Source organism: Theropithecus gelada, chromosome 11, assembly GCF_003255815.1.
Source record: "Theropithecus gelada isolate Dixy chromosome 11, Tgel_1.0, whole genome shotgun sequence".
In the NCBI taxonomy this organism is placed as follows: domain Eukaryota; kingdom Metazoa; phylum Chordata; class Mammalia; order Primates; family Cercopithecidae; genus Theropithecus; species Theropithecus gelada.
This window is the reverse complement of record NC_037679.1, coordinates 81,258,425-81,270,861: the sequence shown is the minus strand read 5'-3', so window position 1 is coordinate 81,270,861 and position 12,437 is coordinate 81,258,425. Positions and strand designations below refer to the sequence as shown.

Here is a 12,437-nt window from a genome sequence, read left to right as displayed (position 1 = left end):
CCACAGCATAGCTCAATCCTTTTTTTTTTTTTTTTTGGAGACGGAGTCTCACTCTGTCGCCCAGGCTGGAGTGCAGTGGTGCGATCTCAGCTCACTGCAAGCTCCGCCTCCTGGGTTCACGCCATTCTCCTGCCTCAGTCTCTGGAGTAGCTGGGACTAAACACGCCCGCCACCACGCCTGGCTAATTTTTTGTATTTCTAGTAGAGATGGGGTTTCACAGTGTTAGCCAGGATGGTCTCGATCTCCTGACCTCGTGATCCACCTGCCTCAGCCTCCCAAAGTGCTGGGATTACAGACGTGAGCCACCACGCCCAACCATTATAGTTAAATCTTAAACCCGGGGTGGGCTCCTGTGCTGTCTTGTGGTGGGAGAAGAGTGAAGATAAGCTTCCTGTTGTCACTGTAACAAATTACCGCAAACTTAGTGGCTTAGAACAACAGACTTTATGATTTTACAGTTCTGGAGGTCAGAGGTCTGATTTGGGTCTCACAGGATTCAGCAGGGCTGCTTTCTTCCCAGAAGCTCTGGGGTAGAACCCATCCCCTCACCTTTTCCAGCTCTGAGGGGAGCATATTCCCAATCCCGTGGCTTTCCTCCATCTTCAAAGCCCCCAACAGCAGCTGATGTCCTTCCTCCGCTGCTTGCTCTTTGGTTCTCTTTTTGATTCCCTCTTAATTTTAAGGACCCCTGATTACACCAGGCTCACTCAGATAATCCAGATAATCTCCCTATTTTAAGGTCAGTAGACCAGCAACCTTAATTCCAGCTGCAACCTTAATTCACCTTTGCCATATAACCTAGCGCAGTCACAGGTTCTGTAGATGAGGATGTGCACATCTTTGGGGGGCCATTAAACTGCCCACCACACCTGTCCAAGCAGGCCACGATACAAACGTCATCCAGCAAAAGCACTTCTCCTGTTGTCCCACTCCACACCAATGTCCCATAAAGCACTGTTCCACAAAGGTTGTGCTTGTCTCTGCAGAGCTGAAGATAAACACAATTCACTTAACTTGTCAGCTTGCAAGTAGGAAAAGAAAAAAAAAAAAAAAACAGCCTGACCAACACGGTGAAACCCTGTCTCTACCAAAAATACAAAAATTAGCTGGGTGTGGTGGCGGGTGCCTGTAATCCCAGCTACTCAGGAGGCTGATGCAGAAGAATCACTTGAACCCAGGAGGCGGAGGATGCAGTGAACCCAGATTGCACCATTGCACTCCAGCCTGGGTGACAGCAAGACTCCATCTCAAAAAAAAAGATTTCGCTACAGATTATAAAGTTGGCTTCCAGGTCCCTGAGTGTCCCTTTCAATCCATCATATGATTCTTAATCTCCTAGGATGTGCTGAAGCTGTTAGGCTTAGCAGGGAAGTCAAAGGTGAAGACAGCAGGGATTCTGGTAAGCCGGGATCACATAATGACACAGGCTGAATGACATCAGAGCGGCTTCCAGGGGGATGTGATGTTCATGCACTCTGGGAAGCACAGGGTTTCCCCAGCAGGGACGGCAGCCACAGAGAGACATGGAGTGGCCCAAGGCATCCACCTTCCCCATCCGGGTTTCCCCCTCTGGAGAGGAAATGGCACTTGCACTCCCCTCTAACAGAAGCCGGGCGTTTGTGGGCAGATAAGGTAGGTCACTTTTCTGCTTGAGACACTTTTCCATGGACAAGTTGCGTAACCTCTCGGCAAGACAGCTAATTAACTTCTGAGCTCCAGTTTTTAAATTTTTATTTACTTATTTATTTTTTTAAATGAGGATTCCACCACCTACCTGAGAGGGCTGTTGTATGAGTTGCTTAAGATCATGTTAAGAAGCCAGGTGCAGTGCTCACACCTGTAACCTCAGCACTTTGGGAGGCCGAGACTGGCGGATTACTTGAGGTCCGGAATTCGAGACCAGCCTGGCCAACATGGCAAAATCTTGTCTCTATTAAAAATACAAAAACTTAACTGGGCATGGTGATGCATACCTGTAATCCCAGCTACTTGGGAAGCTGAGGCAGGAGAATTGCTTGAACCTAGGAGGCAGAGGTTGCAGTGAGCCAAGATTGCACCACTGCACTCCAGCCTGAGTGACAAGAGCAAAACTCTGTCTCAAAAAAAAAAAAAAAAAAAAAGATCATGGAAAGAGAATGTGGAACATAATAAATAATAAATGCTCAGCCTGTGTGAATTCTCTTTTCTTCTCCCACCCGGAAAATAACCTCCCTCCATCCTCTCCTCTAACTTCATCGCCCGGACTCTTTCCCCAAGTCTTCCTCCTCTTCCTCGCCTTCCTCCCCTTCCCACATGTGGGCAATGTTGAACCAACCAGCCTCTACAAACAATGGAAGTTTGGTCCCGCACCACTAAAGCAGGGAGCACTGGGGCTTCCTGTTGGGTAATATAATCGGTAATCTTTGAGAGTTAACAGCAAAAGGGGAGATATGCATTAAACCCTGATGTCAGGAAGACCATCCACACTGCTCCTGGTCATGTCAAAACACACACACACACACACACACACACACAATCTGGCTGAGACATCCTTCCCCGGTAGTGTCACAAGATCTGGTCACAGTTATCACAGCCCTTATCAACTGTTCTGCAACTGTCTATCTGTTCCCACGCCTAGCCTGTGAGCCCCTTGAGGAGAGAGACTATGTTCTTCATCTCTGCAGCCCCAGTTCCCACCTCAGTGCACACCCTGCAATGGTGCACTATCTAATGGTTAAAGACTGAAGAACGCAGGAGAAGAAACACTGCTTATCTTCGGTATGACTGCAAAAGAGAAAAACCAATTTAGTATTTGCATGAAAGGTTTCCATTTACAACTGGTTAACTGTGCCTAGCATTAGACGGTTCCTCTATTGAAAATTCAAAGTTTGAAGGACATAGCGCTCTAACCGTTAGCCCTTGCTATTCCTTAAGTCTGGCACAGATTTCTGCCTTGATCAAGAATGAAGGGTTAGCCAGGCGTGGTGGCTCACGCCTGTAATCCCAGCATTTTGCGGGCCGAGGCAGGCAGATGATCTGAGGCTGGGAGTTCGAGATCAGCCTGACTAACATGGAGAAACCCCATCTCTACTAAAAATACAAAATTAGTTGGGCATGGTGGTGCATGCCTGTAATTCTTGCTACTTGGGAGGCTGAGGCAGGAGAATCGCCTGAACTCAGGAGGCAGAGGTTGCAGTGAGCTGAGATCCCACCACTGCACTCCAGACTGGGCAACATGAGTGAAACTCTGTCTCAGGAAAAAAAAAAAAAAAGAATGGTTACTATACAAAGCATTCACGGAGGGGGCTACATCTTAGAAACTTACATCCCAAGGCTATCTTACAAGCCCAAATTTAAGTCTCCTCAAACACCCACTTCTTAAACAGAAACCTATTTTCCAGAAACTGCTTATCTTTAAATACAGAAAAAGACCATCTCTTCCCCCCACCACCGGAAATATTCATACCAACACTCCCTGAAATAAGGAGTTTCTAAAAAGGCAAATAAACGAAACCAACACCAACCACGAAAAGGTACACACTAGATGTGTTCAGAATCTGTAGGTGGGGGCTGGGCACGATGGCTCACTCCTATAATCCCATCGCTTTGGAAGGCTTGAGGCGGAAGGACTGCTTAAGGCCAGGAGTTCAAGACCATCCTAAGAGGCATAGCAACACCCCATATCTACAAAAAATAAAAAATTAGCCAGGCATAGTAGTGCGTGCCAGCAGTCCCAGCTACTCAAGAGGCTGAGACAAGAGGATTGCTTGACCCTTGAGGGAGGTCAAGGTTGCAGTGAACTATGATCACATCACTATCCTCCAGCCTGGGCAACAGAGCGAGACCCTATCTCAAAAAAAGGAAATTCTGTGTGGAGGATATACATGTGTGACATTCCTTACAGTCTTAAGAAGGCAAGAACCATGAACTATGTTCTTCAGTACATAGCTCCATTGTAGAGCCTCAGAAAGCACCCGGCCAAATCAAGAATGCTTCTATTTAGTATTTGTCAAGCAGGCATTCGAAAGCTCAGCTAAGGCCGGGCGCGGTGGCTCAAGCCTGTAATCCCAGCACTTTGGGAGGCCGAGACGGGCGGATCACGAGGTCAGGAGATCGAGACCATCCTGGCTAACACGGTGAAACCCCGTCTCTACTAAAAAATAAAAAAAAAATTAGCCGGGCGAGGTGGCGGGCGCCTGTAGTCCCAGCTACTCGGGAGGCTGAGGCAGGAGAATGGCGGGAACCTGGGAGGCGGAGCTTGCAGTGAGCTGAGATCCGGCCACTGCACTCCAGCCCGGGCGACAGAGAGAGACTCCGTCTCAAAAAAAAAAAAAAAAAAAAGAAAGCTCAGCTAAGACCCTGGTTAGATACACTATTTCCTTCAGCTCATAGATAAGACACAGGCTCCTCATAAATGTCAGATGAACGCGGATGCAGAACTAAAATTCCGCCATAACCCACTTGCTATGCAGAGCCAGTTAACCCTCCTCTTGTCTGTTACTTGCCAGGCACTAGCCCCATTCCCAGCCCCATTCCCAGAGGTTGTCTCTGCTGATCCTCACTTCCACCTTGCAGGGAAATTTTATCTCTCCCATCGAATAGCGTTCTTAGAGTTCAGACAAGGAATGCTAAGGGCTTTTTTCCATCATTAACACCTGGTTTGCCTCAGGGAAAGGCAACCCCTTCTCTCCAAAATGTCCCAATAATTGAGCACATGTTTCCGGACCAAATCAAGAACCTTCGCCACAGGGCTTCTCAGCAAAATGGAGTGAGACCGACATGGAATCCCATCTGCACAGTTCCCTACCCAGTAGGCCCTGGCACACACTCACATCCAAGTTCTCAAACACCCTGTTCCCCCCCCCCCCCCAAGTCAGCCCCAGGCAAAGACCCTTCAGGAGGTGAAGCCACTGCCAGTTCAGGAACGGATCACAGTCAGAATCCCTAGGCCACTTCTCAGGACTCGGTAAAAAATAACCACAACTTCCCCTGCACTTAGTTCCTCCCCAAAGAGCTGTTGAACCTCATCTGGAAACAGCTGGGAGGCAGCAGCTAACAGGAAATCAAACAACAACAACAAAAAAAGCAGAGTGTACCGCGGAGAGTTAGGCAGCTAGAACGAAGAGGCCAGGGGACAGACAGGAAGTTGAAGTTGGAAAGAACCTAGGCCAGAAACAGTCACACAGAAAAGGAGACCCAGCTGGCTTTCCTCAGCTCGGGCAGGAGGGGAGGACCCAGACAGCCGGAAGGCACGAACCCCACGAGGATGGAAACCAGACCAGCTCTGAGGTTACATCTTCTTTCTGCCCTGCCCCCAATCCCTTTTTTTTCCTTTCTTTCTTTTTCTTTTTTAGAGATGGGGTCTTGCTACGTTGTTCAGACTGATCTTGAACTCCTGGGCTCAAGCAATCCTCTACCTCAGCCTCCCCAAGTGCTAGGATTACAGGCGTGAGCCACCACGCCCCTCGTTGCCTCCAATCTCAACCTTCCCTCCCTGAAAGCCAGCTAGCAGTCCTCACTACGAGAGCTGCGGTCAGAAACTCACCTTCCTCTAGCTTCCTTCTGTCCCACAGGCTACAGCCCAAACAACTGGTTTTGAGTCATTCATCTGTCATCCATACCAAAGTTCCACACTGCCAACTAAACTCAGGGCTGGACAAACCAGCCTCACACAGACAGACAAAGGGCATCTTCATGAGAAATGACTGGACAGATCCCATCCGAGGGCCTGTGGTGGTAGACCTTAGGTGGCCAACCTTAGGCAGCAGGAGACCTTAGGCACAGGGAAAAGGAGCGAAAGTGAGAGAGCCAAGAGAGCAAGGTAAGCTTCTTGCACCAAACTGATGGTGCATTTTGCAATCAAGAAAGTTAACTGAGCAATGGCCAGCTGCCAAAATATTTTTGAGAGAAATGAAAAAAAATGCCATTACTAAAATTCTTCGGTGTTGTTTAATAAGGCTTTAGGTCATCCAAACAGAGTGCAAAGGGGAGACTGATTTAGTTTTCATTTAGCAGAGCTTACTTAGGTGAGACTTTCCCAGCCCGTGCCCCCGTGACTCAATCATCCATTCTCTCTCTGTATATGTAGAAGTTTATATTAAAATGAGAGGATTAAGTTTTCTTAATAAGATACATTCCAGTCTTTTCACCTCGAGCTTTGTTTGAAAAGGCTCTCTCGAGGCATAGCATACGCTGCGATCCAGCTGGGTTTGATTCCAATGGAAGTGCTCAAAATCTGAGACTGAAGGGTGCACAGGGCTGCAGCCTCAACACCATTTGTTTTTTAAAAAGCAGAACATCTTTACAGGCTGAGTGCCAGCTCAAACTGGCAAGACCAGAGAATCAGCAGAGACTGACCAATGTGCTGGTTAAGGGGGATGGGAGGAGGAGCTATGGGAACAGATCATCAGGGAAACCTTCAAGAGAGGAAATAGGGGTGTTTCAGGAACATAACAAAGAACAAGTTGACTAATCATTTATTCCAGGGACAGCGGCGGTGAGGGGGTGCCATCCAGGGCTAAGTATTTAATATTTCAACTTCAGGTAAAAGCATAATGTTTAAACCTGGATATGCTTGGAGCTCACAGCTCTCTTAAAAAGGATGGGGGGTTGGGGGACGGCAAGATATTCCTGCTTTTTTATTACGCTGTTCATGGAGTCTCCTAGGAAACTTCTCCCCAGATGCCTGCAGAGCAGACCTAAGACAGCGCCAGCTAGTCCAGTTCCTAATGTAATAAGCTCAACTCAGCAGAGATCCTATCAAGAGCTTTATGCAGGGCCGAGCTGCTCAAGGCCGCTGTTGCCGGTCCAAAGAAGTTCTGTTGCGCAGGCAGAAAAGTTACCTGCAGCAAATACCTAATATTTATGCTGGGAGGGAGAGTGGAAAAGTGCTTTAATCTTTGAGGGCCAGACATTTTCTGTGACTTGGAAAAGAGGAATCCCTGCCCAGAGCACCCGAATCCACATGTCAGAATGGTGTCTGGGATGTCTGCCCTCAACAATGACATCTCCCTCATCTAATGTTTCGCGACGGCCAGAAAACCCTCCAACTTGCCAGGACAGACTGCACCTCCAACAGCTGTGGCACCAAAAGTCTTCTTAGGAGGCACCCAAGGCCTTCCCGAGATGGGGGAGGGCCTCCCGATGAGGTTGTAATGGGCCAGCCTCCAGGTGCAGGGACACCTAACTCTGGCCAAGCACTGGAATAAACAATTTACCTAAGTCACTCCAGTACCACAACAGCCCCTTGGAGGCAGACACTACAGTCATTCCCCTTTTATGAAGGAAGAAACAGGCTCCGAGGTGTTACACAACCATTAAACAGCAGAGCCAGCCTCCCGTCACCCGGAACAGGTGGTCCTGACCGCTGCTGGATATGTGGAAAACACACAAAGCGTTTGGAGGAAGGAGTCCATAGAGTCGGGTAACACAAGATGCAGCCAGTGTTTATACCTCTTTCTCGTCCAAGATCGGTGGCCCCAGGACACTGGAGGGGAGGGCCTGGATAGGGAACGTGAACCCGAAAGGACCCCGGCACTGCTGGCAGGGGAAGAGGCCAGGACCCCGGCCTCTCTGGCAACGCGGGGAACCCCAAATCCATAAACCCTCTCGAAGGGGGAAGACCCAAAGGGAATGCATGAAGCCACGGGGTTGCCAGGCGGCCCTTCCCTCCACGCTTGTTTTGTCAAACAGGGGCCTCCGGCCGGGGCCTCCAGGGGTCGCGGGGGTCCCTACCTGTAGGCCAAAGTCATGCACTCGAAGAGCTTGGTGAGCGAGGCGTCGATGGACAGGTGGCAGGAGCTGGTCTTGCCGAAGCTGTAGGTCTGGCACGTCTGTTTGTTGACCGTGTCGAAATCGTAGCCCTTCTTGGGCGGGTGCTCCCGGTGCGGCGACGACACCATGAAGTGGCCGCTGTGGATGATCTGCTGGCGGCGCGGAGGCTCCTCGCGGCCCGGCCCGGCCCGAGGCGGCGGTGGCGCGGCGCTCGCGTGGGCCCGGGCCGGGGTGGCCGCGCCGGAGGCGGGCGGCGGGGACGGCTCATCCGTGTCCGAGTCGTCGTCGTCCTCAGGCACCTGGGGCTTGAGCAGCACCTGGCGGCCCCGGCTGCGGGGCCGGCGCGGGGAGCACATGAACACGTCGGCGGCCATGAGAAGTGCTCGGCCGGGGGCATCCCCCGGAGCCCGGGGCAACGCCACAGGCGCGCGAAGCTGAGGGGCGCCGGCGGGGCCCGGCCCGCGCGCCGACTGTCCGTGAGCGCGCGGCGCGGCGGGAGGGGTAGGGCGCCGGCCCCGGCGTGACGTCACCGAGGAGTCTGGCCCAATCCACTGCCCGCGTCGGCCTCTTAAAGGCGCAGGGGAACCTTTCCTTAGCTAGGCGGACCAAAAAAAATACGGGAATCGGAGGCCACGCCTCTCCGCCGTGCGCCTCGCCACCTCCTCCTCTCCCGGCGTCCGCGGGTGCTGAGGGACACGGTGGCCGGGCGGAGCGGCTCGCCGGTGTCGCCGCCTGGGAGAGGCGTCGGCGGAGTGGGACCACTGCTAGTCCCACCCCCGCCCCTCTCCGCGCCCCGGTTGTCGCCCTGCGGTCTCGCGGCGGGCCCGGCCGGCTCCACGTGGTGGGTGCGGGTGGGGCTCCTCGGCCTCCAGGCCCTGCTTTCCCCTGCCGGGCGGTACCGAGTCCTCGCAGCTCACGCCTGACTTCGCCGGACTAGGTGGCTATTGTCCCCATTATTCTCATCGTATTGATGGGAACACTGGGTGACTGAATACCGACAGGATTTGTTTAAGACCTGGCGTCCACAGAGCTGGGAACTTGCTGCCCGTGCGCGTCCCCAGCGCGGCGCAGCGGTTGAGTGGCAGCGCCCCTGAGCCCAGAGGCCTCCAGACCCCAGCTCTTTTAACTTCAACTCAGGGTGCTGCTGTTGTTATTTTTTTTAAGTTTGACGGACGAGGCAGCCCCCGAAACAATTCCAAAAGGGGAGTATCTGAGCCCGAATTTTCTTCTCTGTCAAATGGTGAACAATCCGGTGCCTCAGAAACCTGTGACAGTTCTAAAATGGCTATAGCGGGCCGCGGTGGCTCACGCCTGTAATTCTAGCACTTTGAGAGGCCGAGGCGGGTGGATCACTTGAGGCCAGAAGTTCGAGACCAGCCAGGCCAACACGGTGAAACCCTGTCTCTACTAAAAATACAAAAATTAGCCGGTCGTAGTGGTGCACCCCTGTAATCCCAGCTACTCGGGAGGCTGAAGCAGGAGAATCGCTTGAATCCGGGAGGTGGAGGTTGCAGTGAGCCAAGATTGCGCCACTGCACTCTAGCCTGGGTGACAAAGCGAGACCCTGTCTCAAAAAGAAAAATAAATACAAATAAAAATGGCTATAAGGTGCTTAGCAGGCAGGATGGCACAAAATGAGTGCTAAATAAATGTGCCACAGGTTGGAGGATTTGGATCAACCAGACCAGAGGTGCCTAGAAATTGCCAATAGTGCACCACTTTTTGACCTGCAAAAACGGCAACTTCGCGTCGCACGACCTAACTGACAGACACTTCTAGAAAGCTGTCAAGGTTTCCAGGGCTCAAAGCCAGTCTGGGGTGGGGGTGGCAGGGCACCAGAAGAGCCAGTGAGGCCCATGAGCCAGGAACACCCATCCTAATCCTAGCAGGGCATCTAGAGTCCACAGCCATTCCTGCACTCTGCTTTGTTTTATTGTTGTTTTGTTTTTTTGAGACAGAGTCTTGCTTTGTCACCCAAGGCTGGAGCGCAGTGGTGCAATCACCATGTTGGCCAGGCTGGTCTGGAACTCCTGACCTCAAGTGAGGCCTGCCTTGGACTCCCAAAGTGCTGGCATTACAGGCGTGAGCCATCGTGATGGCTCTGCGCTTGGCTTTGAAGCTGGTTTCAGTTCCAGATTTGGATGGGGGATGAGTACCCTGCCCCACCCTCTTCCTGACAAAGGCCTCCTGAAGGGAACTGAGGGCTCTCACCAAAATGGCTCCATTAACTTATTTCCAAATGTCTGTAAGGAAAAATGTGCTGGATGACTGGCAGTTTTCAGGCGTGAGTTCTAGATTTCCCTCTTCCCCAACCTACTACTGTTCCCAGTGCTGGTTGCAAATGTTTGAAAGTCCATCCTTTGAGTTGCCTTCCTTTATCTGAAGACTTGTCTCCTTGGTAAGTTTACATGCCCAGCCACTTTTTTTTGAGACAGGGTCTGGCTCTGTCACCTGGACTGGAGTGGAGTGATGCCATCATGGCTTACAGCAACCTCAACCTCCAGGACCCAAACGATCCGCCCACCTCAACCTCCCGAGTAGCAGGACCACAGGTGCGCACCACAGTGCCCCGCTAATTTTTGTTTGTTTGTTTGTTTTTTTTTTTTTGAGACGGAGTCTTGCTCTGTCGCCCAGGCTGGAGTGCAGTGGCGCAATCTCGGCTCACTGCAAGCTCCGCCTCCCGGGTTCACGCCATTCTCCTGCCTCAGCCTCCCGAGTAGCTGGGACTACAGGCGCCCGCCACTGTGCCCGGCTAATTTTTTCTATTTTTAGTAGAGACGGGGTTTCACCATGGTCTCGATCTCCTGACCTTGTGATCCGCCCGCCTCGGCCTCCCAAAGTGCTGGGATTACAGGCGTGAGCCACCGCGCCCGGCCTGCCCCGCTAATTTTTGTATTTTTTGTGGAGATGGGGTCTCTCCATGCTGTCCAGCCTGGTCTCGAATTCCTGACCTCAAGTGATCCTCCTGCCTCAGCCTCCCAAGGTGCTGGAATTACAGGGTGAGCCACCATGCCCTGCTTTTATTTTTGTCTTCCTGTTTACCTATATTTTCTTTCTGCCTTTTTTTTTTTCTCACTGTGTCACATTGGTGTGATCATGGCTCACTGCAGCCTCAACCTCCCATTCCCAAGCTATCCTCCCACCTCAGTCTCCCCAGTAGCTGTGACCACAGGTGAGCACCACCACTCCCAGCTCATTTTTAATTTTTTGTAGAGATGGGGTTTCCCTATGTTGTCCAGGCTGGTCTCGAACTCCTGGGTTCAGGCAGTCCTCCTGCCTCGACCTCCCAAAATGCTGGGATTACAGGCATGAGCCACCACACCTGGCCTCTATTTTCTAATTTCCAAAATAAACATGTATTACTTATACACTTTTTTTTTTTTTTTTTTGAGGCGGAGTCTCGCTTTGTCGCCCAGGCTGCAGTGCAGGGCACGATCTCAGCTCACTGCAAGCTCTGCCTCCTGGGTTCACGCCATTCTCCTGCCTCAGCCTCCCGAGTAGCTGGGACTACAGGCACCCACCACCATGCCCAGCTAATTTTTCGTATTTTTTTAGTAGAGACGGGGTTTCACTGTGTTAGCCAGGATGGTCTCGATCTCCTGACCTCGTGATCTGCCCGCCTCGGCCTGCCAAAGTGCTGGGATTACAGGCGTGAGCCACTGCACCCGGCCTTATATACCCATTTTTAACTTAAAAAGTTAAAATCAGTTTCCTGGGAGGAGATAAGCCTTAAAGCTGAGGTTGCAAAGTGGCAACCCATGGACTGTATTCAGTGCAGAAACAAGCCTTATTTAATCCCACCATCAATTCCTAAGAGACTGTATTAGGAAAGACTCGTGGGGGAAATTGCAGTTAAAAATGCAAAAAGCAAAGGACCACTGCATGGGCGGTCCAGTCACAGAAGGTGCTCCAAGCTCACAATCAGTGTCTGTAAGGATAAGAAGGAGGTCTCGACTTCCCCTCCTTCTGAGTATCGGGCAGCGTCGGCAGGAGAGTGGCCATGCGGGATGGCGACCTGGGGAGCTAACAACCCCATGAGGACAAGGAGCCCCCACACCCAGAGAAGCCACCAAACCAGAGCCTCACAGGATTGCCGTCTTTTCTCCAAAAATCAGAAGAAACACTGGATTGGAATCAAATCAGCAGTCAGACAAATAGAAATACCCAAATATGAAGGGTTACACACCAGCACAAGTCAGCAAATAGTTAAGGAAAGCCAGCACTCTGGGAGAAAGCTACCTGGGAACTAGCAAGGGGGAGAAAGTTAACAAAGATTTTAAAAATAACTAATAATTCAGGAAAGAACACAGAAGATTCTGTACCATTGAGCAACAGCCCATTATGAAAAAGGCAAATGAGGGCCGGGTGCTGCTAATCCCAGCACTTTGGGAGGCCGAGGCGGGCAGATCACAAAGTCAGGAGATCAAGACCATCCTGGCTAACACGGCGAAACCCCATCTCTACTAAAAAAAAATACAGGCCGGGCGCGGTGGCTCAAGCCTGTAATCCCAGCACTTTGGGAGGCCGAGACGGGTGGATCACGAGGTCAGGAGATCGAGACCATCCTGGCTAACACAGTGAAACCCCGTCTCTACTAAAAATACAAAAACTTAGCCGGGCGAGGTGGCGGGCGCCTGTAGTCCCAGCTACTCGGGAGGCTGAGGCAGGAGAATGGCGTAAACCC

General features: G+C 51.5%; 1 protein-coding gene across 1 annotated transcript in view; it reads right to left on the bottom strand.

Moving 5' to 3' along the window:
• MLXIP (MLX interacting protein) overlaps nt 1-8,257 on the bottom strand; it is a 68,385-nt gene extending 60,128 nt beyond the window's left edge. Inside the window, exon 1 of the mRNA XM_025401850.1 lies at nt 7,715-8,257. Coding sequence (XP_025257635.1) covers nt 7,715-8,127 — 413 coding nt within the window. The 5' untranslated portion in view covers nt 8,128-8,257. The remainder of the gene's footprint in view (nt 1-7,714) is intronic.
• Between the last annotated feature and the right edge of the window lie 4,180 nt (nt 8,258-12,437).